Source organism: Hippopotamus amphibius, chromosome 2, assembly GCF_030028045.1.
Source record: "Hippopotamus amphibius kiboko isolate mHipAmp2 chromosome 2, mHipAmp2.hap2, whole genome shotgun sequence".
NCBI classification, from domain to species: Eukaryota; Metazoa; Chordata; class Mammalia; order Artiodactyla; family Hippopotamidae; genus Hippopotamus; species Hippopotamus amphibius.
In genome coordinates, this window is record NC_080187.1 from 208,659,570 (window position 1) to 208,675,353 (window position 15,784).

At 38.1% G+C, this 15,784-nt stretch overlaps 1 protein-coding gene across 17 annotated transcripts in view; it reads left to right on the top strand.

Moving 5' to 3' along the window:
• MAP2K5 (mitogen-activated protein kinase kinase 5) overlaps window positions 1-15,784 on the top strand; it is a 262,400-nt gene that overhangs the window by 48,339 nt on the left and 198,277 nt on the right. For all 17 annotated transcript variants that reach the window (XM_057723002.1, XM_057723012.1, XM_057723013.1 and 14 more), the window contains 3 exons: window positions 206-273; window positions 6,551-6,599; window positions 13,236-13,300. In XM_057723002.1, the coding sequence (XP_057578985.1) occupies window positions 206-273; window positions 6,551-6,599; window positions 13,236-13,300 (182 nt within the window). The remainder of the gene's footprint in view (window positions 1-205; window positions 274-6,550; window positions 6,600-13,235; window positions 13,301-15,784) is intronic.

Consider the following 15,784-nt stretch of genomic DNA (forward strand, 5'->3'; position numbering starts at 1 on the left):
GAATAATGATAGGAACAAAGTATTATATAATATACAGGTTGTACAGTTTTTGTAACCTATATACTGAATATATTCCAACCATGGATCTGTCTAGTAGCAAGCTAATTAACCTTCATAGTGAAATGAGAAATTTGTGGCAAATTATAGGTTAATTAGAACTGTATCCTCAGACACAGACTGATCAAGATCCTTTCTTTATTCATAGGTAAATACCCGGGCCGGACCCTCTCAACACGGCAGCCCAGCAGTCTCAGATTCACTTCCAAGCAATAGGTGAGAGCAAGCGAGTGAAAGGTGCCCATAAGCGTGATTATCTACAGAGTTGGGGGTGGAGAAGAGGCTTATGGGATGACACCTCTTTTCCATAAGACCTCAAAAGTATATATGTGAATAAGAAGAAATCTGACCAGTTAAGTAACCCTAGCTATGTATTGACCAAAAAGAAAGGACCTCATAAAGAAAGATAAAATTAGACATGTTGAACTATTTATTTTGGTCTGTGGAATGGTTTTCCTTCAGTCTCCAGATTATGCAGAAAGAGAAAATGCAGTACCTTTGACTGTTGTCATGCTCTGATGGTCTGGTTTGTAGGTTGTATAATGCTTCTTATTTTTGTCTTGCTTGTCCATCTTTTAGCAATGTCATGCTCCATTGACATCTTTCCCAGAAAGAGGCAAAGAAAGAGTAAAGTGGTGAAATTTAAATTGACTAGCATGTTGTGCATTTATGTATCTTTGGTTATACAAGAGATTGAGCTAATATAGAAGGAAGATAATTTTCATTAATTCATGCTAACGTTGTCCCACACTGGGACGGATACTAAAGACTTGAACCTCTTCAAAGTGTTCTTCTGAGAGGCCTGAGAACTTACTTCCAGAGGATTAAGGTCCTCAAGTAGAAAGACCTGCTTAAACTGAAAGAATCGTAGGTCATATTTGTTATACATTCAGTTATTCAGCTGGTAAACGTCTTATTCCTGTACTTGAAGATGACACTTGAAGGTGATTGCTCAGTATGTATGTATTCACACTGGTGACTGAAAAGCCATCATCGAGCCAGATCACCCTTCCATTGTGTGCCCAGATCTTTCTGGGTTTAGGGCAGTAGTCGACGTTTGCACAGCCTTTATCTGCTGAGATGTAGCTTAGGCTTCTACTTTCCCTTCCATGCCCTTCCTTACCCCCTCCACCCATTGTCTTGATTCTTTTGCCGCTGGGCTTTACTGCAGGTAATTTAAAGTCTCTCCTTCTGACTCTCTCTATTCTCCTGTCCCCTCCCCCAAAGTCACTTCCTTGATTGCTTTATTATAGTGTCAGTATGTCTTACCCACAGCTTTCCTGCTATGAACACACTACTCTTAAAGTGTGTTTCCTTCTTAACCAATTTATTCTGTGTTAAAATACATCCACTGGTTATTCACCAGTGAATCTTCTGTCTTGTGGTCCTGAGGGGTAAGTCTTTTAGTCCTCATCGAAGTGCTTGGCCCTGCCAGGTGATGCTCTGCGGCTTTTCTTTTCATGCTTGTAGGACATGTGAGCCGTGTCCGCTGAGTAGAGGCATGGGGACTGAGGGTCACTTGTTACATTCAGCTCAAAGAGGGCAGGGCCTATAATTATTACCGCTACTTCTAGAAAAAATGTTATTCAGGCAGACCGACTGTGAGCCTTGAATGAAAACAAGGACTTTTCCTGGTGTTTTAGGTCAAAGTTCATCATGGTATAAAAAACAGGATGGAGTTGAAAAAGATGATAAGACAGAGAAGCAGCAGGATAACTTTTCAGTTCTTTCAGATTTGGTTTTAACCAAAACCAAAGTGAATTAGCTTAGCTGTTTAAAGACTGTCATTTATATTCACAGAGTATTATAAAATCTTCAGGTTGGAAGGAGACTACCTGATCTAGTGGTTCTCAGTCCTTTGATGCCCATCTTCCTTTAGGGATATGACAGCCTCCCAAATAGTAATGGTAGTTTGCTCCAGGAGTGATTTTTGTTATGGGAGGAATGCAGTGTGAGAAGTCCTACAGGTGATTTTAACATGCTACCCTAGGTTGGCCATGTTCTGCACCCCATATTGATAACTAATCAGAAGTATTTATTGAGTGCCTCCTATTTGTTTGGTGCTGTCCTACCCACTAGGAATACAGTGTGGTCCTTATCCTCTGGAGCTTGCTATCTCATAGACATACAGACCACCTGCCCCGCAGTATACAAATAATTATATTTTATAATTAGTGTTATAAGGAAACAAGCAGATTTTGAAGTGAGAGAACACTGGGCAGGAATGTGTTTAGATTTGGACTGGGTGCCCAGGGGAGAGTGACATTCCACTTCAGCCTGAAGGATGAGAAAGACCTTGCCACATCAGTGGCCAGAGAAGGGCATTTCAGAGGGTGGGGAGAGTGTAAGTGAAGGCCCTGGGGTGGAAAAGGAGCTCCATGTGTTCAGAAGGAGGCCAATTAGGCTGGAGCCCAGGGAGGGGTGCTGAGCTGGGAGAGGGAACGGAGAGGCGGGGAGAGCAGTAGGAGTGATAGGAGAACAGGAGGTGACAGGAGCCAGATCACGTAGGACCTGGTGTTTGAGTTTTCCTCTTAGCGAATTGGCTAGCTGTTAGACAGGCTTCAGCAGAATGCCACGGCCAGCTCTGTGTTTATGGAAGACTCTTGCCTGGGGTGTGGAGCATGAGAAGGAGAGGCCCGTATCTAATCCTGCTCTCCTTAGGTGCCCGACTCCCCAATCCTTGCCAAGTGGTCATCCAGGCTCTTCCTGAACATCCATGTGGCAGGAATGCACTTTACTGGCCGAGGCACCACGTTCCTGTAGCTATGTCTTGGAATGTTCTTTTTCCTGAGCTGAGATTTTTATCCCTTTAGCTCCCACTTGTAAAGACTGAGTTTAGCCCTCAGAACAGGGCTGTTCCCTCTTCTAGGTGATAGCTCTACTAGTCATCTTCCCTCCAAACATACTTCTTCTCCTAGGTGTCCTGTCTCAGTGAATTCTTCCACATCCACCCAGATGCTAACTGCAAGTGACCCGCCAGGTATCCTTCACTGCTTCCTGGGTCTCCCTCAGCCTCACATCCAGTCGGTCCCTGCATTTGTAGGTTCTGCCTTCTGTGGAGTCTGTCTACTTGCCAACATCTCTGTTACTGCAAAGGTAGATCCGGCTCCCTGGGTTACCACTACAGCCTCCTAATTGTTTCTCCCCTCCCGTGTTGCCCCACTGCAGTCCCTCCTCCATGCTGCAGCCAGAGTGATCTTGCTAATGTGTGCTCTGAAGCCATCATTTCCCCCCTTTACTGCTCCTTATAACCTTCAGGACAGACTGTACCCCCCACAGCCGTTGAGCCACGGCCTCCCACGTGTGGGTCCTCTGGCCACTCTAGCCCCTGGCCTGCCACTCCCCACCTTCCAACTGACGTTCCAGCTTTGCTGATGAATACATGGTACCCTTAACGGATCATATTTCCTCTCATTACTGGGACTTCACATGCACTGCTGCCTCTTTCTTGCGTTCTTCTTTTGATTCCCTTCTTCGCCTTCATTCTGGCTGACCTTGGTCATCTCTGAGGAACAGAGATGTTACCTTCTTCTGAAAACTGTCCCTGACTATTGCCCACATCCCAGTCTACACCAGGTGCCACTTCTATGAATTCTCAGTATCTCCCTGTGCTCCCTTTTACTGTAGCAGCTAGCACATTGTATTATAATCATCTGTACTCTTTGAGGGCGGTGACTGTAGCATATTCATTGCTTTTTTTTTAAAAACTTATTGAAGTGTAGTTGATTTACAATGTGTTAATTTCTGCTGTACAGCAAAGTGATTCAGTTATATATATGTATACATACATATATTCTTTTTTATGTTTTTTTCCATTATGGTTTTGAATGGATAAAGAAGATGTGGTGCATATATACAGTGGGCTGTTTCTCAGCCATATGCATTACTGAATCCCCAGTTGCCAGCACGATGCTTGGCACATAGATGGTAGTCAGTAATATGAATAAATGAGTGGACAGATGAATTTATATTCCCTTTAAATCTTGTCTCTGAATTAAATTCTCCCAACTCATTCAGCTTTTCTGATACAACATTATTTCTAGTCTCCTCACCCTTTTACTCTTCATTGGATATCTCAGTGTCCCCTTAAAGTGTCATACCCACGTTACAGTTGTATCACATTTAAATTTTAAAGTATGTTTAAAAGTGATTTTTGGATAGCTCAAGTCACTGTCACAATGCAGATAAATAAAACATTGAGTAAACTGGGGTACAGAGAAATTGCCAGGATATATAAATATAATTTTTTACCAGGCCAAGTTTATAGCCAGATATTGACATAATGAATGAAATCAGTTTTTTCCTCTGTTACTCTCAAAGCACGAATTGTTCTTTGCCTTAGGTGGATGACTGTTTATTAAACTGAGCTTACTAATCCTCATGGTGTTCCTAGACCATAATTACTGAATTTAAGTCCCACTGCCAAGGCCCAGCCTTTCCCAAACATCTTGGCTTTCTCCTTCTGTAAAATTAGGATGATTAAATTTTCCATCTATCTACCTTTGGTGTTAAGAAGATTAATGAAGTTGTATTAAGGAATCACGTTTTGTTTCTTGAAAGGTGTTTTGTAAATGCAATGAATCAAAATGTTGTTATTTCACGTTGCATGACATAATGGAATATCTGTGGAGAAACATTGCCTGAGCATTGTTTGGTTATTTCTGTTTTTATAATAATTGCAGATATTAAATTGGGACCATTTATGGGAATATAAGGATCCAAATGTTTTCCAGAAGAAAAAAAAAAGTATGTGTTTGTATAAGACAGACAGACTTTGAACAAGGTCTGTACCTTAGTTTTCTTTATATATCAGGAATAACTTTCCCCCACAGGGTATACCCACCAGGGGATCATTGTTGTGAGGATTAGATCAGGATACTTAGTAATAGCATTTAGCACAGTGTGTGGCAATGGTTATCACTCAAGAAATGGTAGAGGCTATTACTTTATTTTCAACTGGACTGATTTTAGGCAGTTGCTTATTTTGTGGGGATGTATTTCAGCTTTAGACCCATTCTGCAGAATTCTTAACTGTCACTTGAGTGCATGAATTCTTAGACTTGGGAGGATGTTATTAAAGTTTAGAATCATTGGTTGAAGGCACATTTTATAAAATCTGGAGAAAGTAGAGACTAGGGCTCCACAGTTTGCATTTGACCATAGCAGAAGTTTAAGAAGTATTTATTAAGAAAAATAATTGTAAGTTGGAATGATGAGTGTGGTCAAACTTGAAGTCTGAGGTTTTCTCAAATATAACTTATTAAAGCTACCAAATGAGTGTGTGTGTGTGTTACTACCATATAATAACAGCCAGAATAATGACCACCATTTATCAGACACTTAGTATGTGCCAGGTCATTGGGCTCGGTTCAAGGGTGGGAAGGAGATGGAGTATACAGAGAGGTAAGATGTGGTCTCTGTTCTTAGGGAGTTTCCAGTCTTGGGAGAGGATGTGGTGTGAAGAAAGGCATCTACAGATAACTACCAAAGGGAGGAGAGTTAATTTGGCGGGTGGGTAGAGGGTTAGAGTAGAGAGATTAAGAATAGAGTTGACAAGCTTTAAATTTCAAATTAGAACATTGATGGGAGGAGGCACTATTTTATACAGCACTCCACGTAACTAGGTGGATGTGTACTGGTATAACTCATTATAAAGCTAGAAACACTTCACATCATCCTTTGGCCACTTTCCCTAAATTCATCCACATAAATGTTTACATAGTCGTGTATGTCCAGAGAAGAAGATTTCCATATTTCTTACATAACTATGGAAGCTTGGTCTCATACCTATAGGAAAGGGAAAGAAAGAGAAGGCAGCTAAAATTGATTTAATGCCTACCGTATGCAAGACACAGTGCTGGGGCTTTTTGTAATATTTAATTTTCTTGGTTACACTATAATGTTGATATTTCCCCCATTTTATAGAAGGAGGAAATTGAGGTTCAGAGAGGATAAGTATTGTTCCAGAGCACACAGCTAGTGAGTGCCAGTGTTTATTTCTACTGTACATTTGCTTCTCAGGAAGCTGAATTGTAACTCTTAACTATAGTAAAAAAAAAAAAAAAAAAATAGGGACTTAAATTATTTTATCTTTTGACGTTCTGTGGTCTTTGCTGTGAACATTCTGAGTGTATTGTTAAGTACTTGATATTTAGCAGATGACAGTCCCCATAAAATAGCCACTGAAAGGATACTCAAAGGCAGGAGAACTAATAGCAAAAAGAGGTGTCTGAAGTAGTCCATACAATAGTCTAGCTTCATTATGACAGTAGGCTTCTTTAGTGCTTTAGGTTACTAACGGGGTTTCGATCTCCTATGGATACCTTTGCCGTTTGGCCGGTTACTTTAGAAAATATCTTATGTAGGGAGAAGGATGTAAGGAGTGTAGTCTATGTCTACACCTAAACTAAAAGTGTATTTTAGTCTGAAATTTTCAGTGGTGTTCAAAGGTGTTGAAGAACTTACCATTAAAATCTATGTCTTTTCTTTTCAGCTTAAAGAAGTCCTCTGCTGAACTGAAAAAAATATTAGCCAGTGGCCAGGTAGGTGTCATTACATATTAAGATTTTCTGATAGTAATAACTTAGTGCTGTCTAGTTTTTGTATTCATAAACTTAATAAACAGATAAGGGGTCTATAAATTTCTTCTTGTCATAAATGAATTACATGGCTTAATTTGATTGGCAGAACAATTTGCAGCATGTTTTTCAAACTGTGCTAATGGGTTTCACTCCCAGCAGATTGAAGTACCATGCACACACCCTGCTGCCAGCTCAGTGTAAAAAAAGTTAATCAGTTCTGAACAAGTGTGTCAACCCATGGGTTGTTGAAATGGCCCTGCATCCTGACGTGACTGTTTCTTTCATGATCTTTAGGGAGAAAAAGAAAAACTGTTACTTTCTCACCTTAATTCCGTCTTTTGTCCTAAAACTGTAATACTGGCTTTTTAGGGGAACGGAGTCATAGCAGAGCTTTGGCATTTAAAATTCCTGGGCTTCAGAACCCTCGGTTTGCCTAGTTGACTGGTCATCTAAAGCTGAATGACCTACTCCAACCAGTGAGGGACAAACAGGCCTGCAGGCCAGTTATTTCTCACTAATTTTGATTCAAGTAAATGAACACATCTGAAATAGTATAGTGCTTTTAAACATACACTGGTAAATTAAGCTACCTACAGGGTCCTCGATTCTTCAATAGCAACATAAATGCGTTTTAATGTTTGTTATAGAGGAAGCCCTTTGATAGCCTTGGAGGCAGGCGCCTGCCCATTGCGATCAAGCCTGCCTATTAGGCTCTATTGACTGAGACATCTGTGTCACCGCAAATAAAAGACTCTTATTGATTTTCTTAACTGCTGTTCACTTCCCGTCCATGTTTCGAAGGCTGAAATCTTAATTATCTCAGATGCTTATTCAGTGCCTTCACACGCTGACCTCTCCAAGCCTCATTGGCATTTCATGAATCAAGTACTTGTAGTGGAGCATGTCAAGAAGACAAAGCTGGGTCCTCATGCTTGTCCTTTAATATCACCTGTAACTTTGTGGCCTAATAGATGTGTGTGCCTTAAAACAACTACTGTATGGTGGTACTTCTGGAAGCCTTACTTGTTTAGCACGTAATCCCTTAAATACAGTTAGAAAAAGTAAGTTGATCTGGTTTTGTCATCCAGAGTATGTGAATTCTAGTCCTTAACTATTCAGTACGCAGCTAAGGAGAACCTGGTGTTGTATATATAATCTTAGTGGTCCCCAAATTTTAGATCATGTTTAGCTCATAGTACTTTTAACTTTAAGCAGCCAAAGTTTTGTTTAGATTGAGGTCCACATATATGTCCCCCTAGTGCCCTGCATGTTTTCAGAAACATGAAAGAAGCTGAAATATTGAGCCTAGGATGTTTATGTATCTCCAACATGTTTGCATTCTGGTTACTAACTGTAATTTATGTGAGTTACTTGTGTTCTTCAGCTGGAAAATATATTTCAAAATTGACATAAATTAAGCTTTAACTACATTTGTTCAACCCAGGCAATGGAAAATAACCTGTCATATATTCCTCTTTCAAAAATGAAAAACAGTTTATTTCCAGGGAAAAAAATAAACGTTCTGAAATGTGCTGTTCTAAACCTAGTACCATAAATATCTTAGTGGTCTCAGTTAGGAGAGTCTCTTTGGTGAGATTGTCATGGCAATGATTTTTGACACTTAAAGACTGTTTATTGCTTTCCCTTGGGAATGTGATAACCCCACATCAAACAGTATGGCATTTCCTTTCTTTTAGGGATTAGCCATTGTTATGTTTACTTTTATTCACAAAGCAAACAATACACAACAAAGAACTCCCACCTTTGGAAGTCTTAAAAATACCTCCTCCTCCTCCTAATTCCTCAGTCCATGGTGCTATCAGGTAACTAAAGAGTGAGCAAGATTGCATTGCAGTGAGGTAATGTGCACAACTGAGGCGTCAATAAATTTCTGGGCTGAACACTGACACCACTTGATATGGAAGGTGTAAGTCACATTTAACGATACTTTAACACTTGAGCATAGTTTTTTATTTTAGTGGTTTATGCTCTCAAGCATTAATAATGATTTGCCTTTCCACTAGCCTCCACTTAGATTTAATAAGGAATTCATATTAATCATTAAAAGAAAGGGACATGATTCTTCAAGATAATCAAATATTGACAGGTTAGAAATAGCTTTCTGCCTGGGTTCATTGATATAGGTTATGTGATATAAATATTTATTTCTTTTCTGTCACTCAGAGTAAATGCCACCAATTGATTCAGCATTGATATAGTGTCAACAGTTCATAAGAAACATTTGACTGGCTTGTGTTTTCTGATTAGTCTCTGCTCTATAAAGTGGGATTTACTAAATCTCTCCAATTGTCTGCTCATAGAGTGTGACTGCTTTCTGAAACCATTATTGCTTCGATTTGTGAAGCAAAGGTCTGGTGATAGGACTAGTTTCTGTCAGACCTTTACATATAAAATAAGGATTAATTGAGCATTTCTATTTTAATGATTTATAAGCGATAGGTACTGATTCTTCTTAACAGAGACAGACAATAAACAAAGAATATTTTCTTTGCTGATCCGTAATTGAATTCCATTTCATTTTCCCCATTAATTTCATTAATATTATATTAAGTCAAACATTTTGAAAAGTTTAACATTTAGTCTTTGGAAAGGAGACGTTATTTTCCTGTAATCACTTTATGATGGAGGATTCCTTTTTTTCCAGCTTAAAAAAAAAAAAAATAAGGTATTTTTGGCATACTGTATTGAACGCTATAAAACAGTACCACTGATGTGTTTTCTGGGTGTGTTTTTCCCACTTCAGTTGTAGTGTAGTATCATCTGTTTAACATTGGCCCTTGATTTGAAACTGATTAGAAATGGCCCAGTGGGTCAATTTAAAGGATTAAAAAAGTGCAGTTACTCCAAGGATGTATGACTTTGACCTTTGCATCTCTAAAGGTGTCTTTACCCTGTTTGTTTTTTACAGTTTGTAGGAGAGGGTAGCAGTATTTTTCTGTTCCTGACAGATCAAGTATAAATGTACTGTGAAGTCACAGATCTAGAAATCATTCTAATCCTGCTGCGTGTTTGGTTGTTATTTTGAGATTCCATATGAAGACCTAAACATAGATGAGACTGTGTAAGTCCAAGCTGGATGACACCTCCTCTCCCATACAGACACAACCTTTCTGCCCCCTGGGGTGTCATTCTTTCACAGCCCCTGCCTCTTTCAGCAGCAGCAGAGCCCAGTGCCAGTCATCTCTCCCAGGTCATTTGCCGTGGTGGCAGTTGACACGTAATTGTAACTTTCAGGGTTTTTTCTCCCTCCTCCCTCACATCTATCACTCTGCCTTTTCTTTCTTTTTCTTTTAAAGTCAAAACAAGGACACTGACTTATATTTAAAAATTATTTGGTATCTTTATTGAATAAAAACTTTCTTTTACCTCTTTTTTATCTTAAGTGCTATGTGATTTCTCTTCTTAAAAACAAATATCTTAATTGATGAAATTGCTTTTAACTTTTGAGTGCCCTTCAATTGATTATTTTCCTTCCTATGGACCAGTGACCATTGATAGAAAGGATGTCCCTCCGTGTTTACACATGAGATCAACTGCTAACACAGAGCGCTGAGCAGAGTATCCTGAAAGACTGAGTTCTCACCTCGACTAGTTGCTGTTGACTAGTTATATGACCCAAACAAACTGGGTTATATGTTTAAAAGGGTGTAAAAGTTTGTGATTTTTATGATACTTGAGCCCAACTATAATATTTAAATGTTGCACTTTGTAGGCTTATAAATCCTACTTTTGTATTATAATGAGCACTGTTCCTGTGCTTCATTTTGAAAAGTTGAATTAATATGCTTTTCTAGACTAAAAAGGCAAAAATGTTATTAGCTATTTGTTGATCCCTTTAATGATTTTTTTCATATTTAAGTCAATTAAAGTAATCCATTTTGATCAGAGAATCAGCATTCTCACAATTTGTTTGTAATCAGTTTATAAGCTTGACCCTAGTAGTTTTCCTTTTTTGACATGAATAATATTTGTATACTCTTTAAAAATTAGAAGATTCAACTAAGCAAAAAGAAAAAAGGGTCTGATATTTTAAAACAGAAAACTCAGTTAATTTATAGGCCAGGCAAATGTGTATATAAAACTTTAAAACATTGTAGAAACACTTAATTTTTTATGGATACTGTCTTTTTGAGTCATGTGTTCTAAAACTTGTTCTTTAAAACCATTTTTATCTTTATGAGACTCTTAAAATCTTTCTCATTATCTGAGGGGTTCCAAATTTCCACCCTTGAATTTGCCTAAACATTGTGTTCGCATGCATGCGCACGTGTGTGTACACACACACACTCCCACACCCCATATAGCATCCATAGCATCCTCCATCTCTCTGGCGCTTTCAGCTTACCCCCCGCCTTTTTTCACATCTACCACTCTTGGTTCAGGTGGGGTGCTGGGTGGGTGGCTGCTCCACTTCTCTTTTCAACCTAGTGGGTATTAAAGGTAAAAAAGACTATGATATTGGGATTATAATGGTTGAAGCTGCTTAGAGACTTATCCCTTTGCCTTTTCTGCCTCCAACAAGATACCACAAATTCAAGCCCCCTCCAAAGTCCTAGGTCTGCCACAGTATATTCTTGGAATGTATAATATGAATGAGTCTTGAGGTTTATATTTTTCTAAGAGGAAATTACTGGTCCTTTTACCTGGAAAGCTCTGATGGTGTGGTGGAGGTGGAGAGGATGTAATCACAGATTGTGACCTCTCCAGAGCCTGGATCCTACTGAAATTTCTCCTAGAAATTTACTTCAGGTGGTGATGAGGGTGCAGCTTGTTAAGCAAGTTAACAGTCAAGTTAGGTTGTTAGAGTCATGTTTAGGCTACCCTGAGGAATGTTTTCAAGGAATTAGCCTATTTGTGCCCACCAATAGATACTGCTATTTACATATGTATCTTTTATACCCTTTGATCAAAGTAAACCCTGTAGCAACTCTGCTAGTTTTAGTATCTCAATTTACTTTATGTGCTACTTTTCTTCATGCTGTTTTAAAATTTGTTATTTGGTTTAGAATAATGAGATTTCTTTCTCCATGCCACATATTTTATATAGATTAAAATATGTTTTTTTTTTCCTGTATTAGTATTATAGAGGTCATGAAGAGCAGAGTTTCCCTCAAATAAAAAAATTGTGGCCAAGTTTTCTGACTTGTCTGTCATTTTTCCTCTGACCCTAAATGTAGTAATTAGCTAATTGCAAATTATGTCAGTCAGGTTTTACTGCAATTAAATGGGGTGCTGAATTGGTCTTTACACATTAATCTGTCAGTATTCTTTTAGGGTTTTGCAGAATGGCTTGGAAAGGAAGCTGTTTCTGTTACTTGCACTGTATTCCTAATTACCACAGCTCTCTGAAGCTTCAACATCAGAAATGTATAGAAGAAAAATATTTCCCTTGATAAATGGAACCTTGCTTTATTCCTTTGGTGGAAGTTTAGAGTAGAGCAAAATATTTAAAGCTTTACTATAAAGGTCTGAAAGCAAACTATTTTTTTCCAGGTGATATTGAATTAAAAACTCCATCCATTTTCTGCCCATGCAAGGCAGTGCAATTCCCTGGAAATTGATTTTTTTTCAGGGCTTACTATGGCTTTTCCTGAGCTTTAGCTATATGGAAAATAACACCTTTATTGAATCTACTTAGTGAATAAAGTTGGCAGTTAATTTTTAAGCAACTGGACCAGTGTGTAGAAAATTACTGAATGCCTCAAATAGAGTCTGACTAGTCTTAAAGTCATTTGATAAATAATTATTTAGGGAGTTCTTTCAAACTCTAAAACATTATTATGTGGGTACTAAATTAATTCACTTCTATTCATGGTACAAATGAGAGTAGTATTTGTGGTATAATAGTTTTACGGAACCTGGGAAAATGTACATACTGTTGTATATAATAAATTACAAAAATGACTTTAGTTATCTGTTTTCCATTTGTGCATTATAATTTTTGACTATATGTGCATTTTAAAGCGCATTGATTGGGCACTTTTCCGTAAGCATAAGATTTCTACCTAGCTATTGCTGTGTACTAATTTATCATTTTCCAAAAAAAGCTATATCTACTCTAGGAAAATCATTAACATTATTCAGTTAGTTTGTTTAATGTTAATTAGAGGGTCACTTGAGGAGTTTTCAGGGGCTGATTTATTTACAGATTGTGCATTGGATTACTGGGGGCGGTGTGTGTGTGTGTGTGGCGGGGGTGATGTCTTGCCAAGTTTGACTTTGGTCATGTGCAGTGCTGTTTGGCAGTGGTTATATGCAGTGCTGGAGACTGTGTTCTTATCAGTATCTCTGACCTGACCCTTTTGAGCTATGTTATATCATTCCATTTTGACACCTTTTATCAAACTTTAATGAAATGACCCAGGCAAACAAATTGTCATTAAACTTTCCATCACTTTGTCCCTTGGTATCGTCTTTTATAAATTGGACAGCAAATGTTGTATTGATCTTCTCGTTCTTGCAGCTGAACTTGAAATGACCCAGACTGCTTGTTGTTTATGGCCCAGAGTTGCTTTTCCTTGACATTTCCATCCACAGCATGACACCCTTTTTGTTTTTCTTTCTTTCTCTGTGGAGATGAATGAACAAGACATACGGTATCGAGACACTCTTGGTCATGGCAACGGAGGCACAGTCTACAAGTGAGTAGTCAATTTTGTTTACACTTTCTATCCACTTTTGCCAGGTGTGAGTATCCAAGTTCTCCATGGCAAAGATTTTTAAATGACCACAGTGCTAAGATTTTATTTCCACATTTGACTCCAGAATTCTGCAAGGCATCTATTTTCTCACAAATTGCTTGGAAAAGTGCATTTATATTGCCTTTTTAATATTTCTGAGTCTGCATCTCTCCTGGGTGAGCATTTAATAGTCCACCATTACGAGGGGGGGGCGTCAAGGAAGGGAGGGAATATGGGGATATGTGTATAAAAACAGTTGATTGAACCTGGTGTACCCCCCAAAAAAATAAAATAAAATAATAATTAAAAAAAAAAAAAATAGTCCACCATTAGCAAGCATACCTTTAACTGGTCTGAAGTTTAATGCATTTTTTTTCCTTTGCTCTTTAACACCATTTTTTTTTTTTAACTTGCTAGCACCCCATGCTAGTCCTGTGCCTATTTACAGCTATGCCCAATGGAAGACAAACCTTAAAATACCATTGCTTTGCCCTGTGTCAACACTCAGTTATTAAAAAGCCTTCTTCCTGTTGTGTTTCCTTCTCTCCTCACCCTACTCCCCTGAGAGAATTTCTACACATTGGTGAATATGTTGTTATAAAATTACCCCAAATTCCAGTTGTAGTGATCTTACCCTAAAGGAGTGTTCATTTTCATATTAAAAAATGCTAACCATAAAAAAATAGTTCTCTCAACAGGGAAGTCTTTCTCATGCAGTAGTGCAAAGTTTATACTACATACTGTAATATCTGGTACTTAATAGTCTGCAATGGTGTATGAAAAATATTCCACTAGGAATTAAAAAATCCATACTCTATAAGAAAGCCCTGAGGGAGTAATAAAGCTTTCCTCCAGAAAGCTGTTTTCCATATATACACTAACCCTGCCTCACATTATGATTGTGTTTTTACCTTAGATATTTTACTATTGATATTAATGTGTATTTTCAAACTTGTAAATTAATTTATGTTCTAGTTGGTTACTAATTTTCTTAGAATTTTAAGTTGTTACTGACCGTGTGAAGACAGATAAAAATTACCCAGTTGCAAAATTGTACTGTTGCCCGTGAACGTGAAAGGTCACATCCTAAAATTCCAGAACATCCTCCACACAGATGCAGCCTTGGCGTAGAATTAGATTTCTCAGTGTTAGAAGCTCCTTCAAAGTTACCTGATTCAGTCCCCCACCCAGAGCTTCAGTCCTCTCTGTAGATAGAGCCAGGATGGAAGTTCTTTCTCATACAGTCCTTTAACATAGTCCTTTAAGAACGTATGTTTACATTTTTGGATTGCTTTTTCCTATAGATGACTGACGATGGTGAATAGTTGGTCTGAAAGTTAAGTGCTTCCACTATGATAATTCAAAGAATTAAATAATAACACGTTTCTTTCACAATCCTTGGGTCTTGCCCTTAAAATGTGTGATGCCTAATGTGTCTAAAGAGTTTGAGGCTGCTATTGTCCTTCCATGGATCATACTAGCATTCCTTCTCATGCAACCCCCAGTTCAGCATAAATAGCATCTCTTCATCCTAGTCTTCTCCTCCCTCTTATCTGAGTTGACTTTCTTCCCTGCCCTGAAGGTTCTTGGGTTTAGGTACCCTTAGAAATAAGAAGAAGGAACTTGTACACTGCAATTTGCTTCTCTTGAGTTCCCTAGAGGGAGCGGTTTTCAAAGTCTCAGCCTTTCTTCCTAATGCTTTTATGCTGATGTTGAGATATAATAAAACAGAAAAGATACCTAGCAACTCTTTGGACTCCTTTTGTTGGTCAAATAAAATCCAAAAACATTTCTTTAGACTCCTAACCTACTTGTTTGTGTTATTTCACCAAATATTTGACTCTTAAGCATGTTTTTATTTTTAAATTGAAGGCCTATTGTGAATTTACTATCCTGGTGTATTCTAGAAGGAAGAAAACATAAGACTGCCAAACCCCAGCAGATAATTTTTATTAAAAATAACATCCTAGATATTAAAATTTTAATCTTTTATCTTAAAACAGGTTTATTAAAAAAAAGGGAGGAGGGATACAGGGAAGTGAAAATAATATGCCCATCCAGCAAGGAAAAATCACAACATAAAATTATGTTATTTTTGTTTTCCTTTAACTGTTATTCTTAATTGTGGTAAAAACACATAACATAAAAATTACCATCTCAGCCATTTTTAAGTCTACAGTCCAGTGGCATTAAGTACATTCACGTTGTTGCATTATTTGTAACCATCACCACCATCCATCTGCAGAACTCTTTTTTTGTCTTGCAAATCCGAAACCCTGTACCCATTCAGCAATGATTCCCCATTTGCCTGGCTAATGTTGTTTTTGGCTAAGAAGCATGGCTATACGTTTTCTTTTTATTAGGATGACAGTATCCAAGGGAATGTCCTTAGCATTAGTTCTTCAGTTTGCTAGGCTGCTGCAGCAACTTATCCTGGGTTCACTT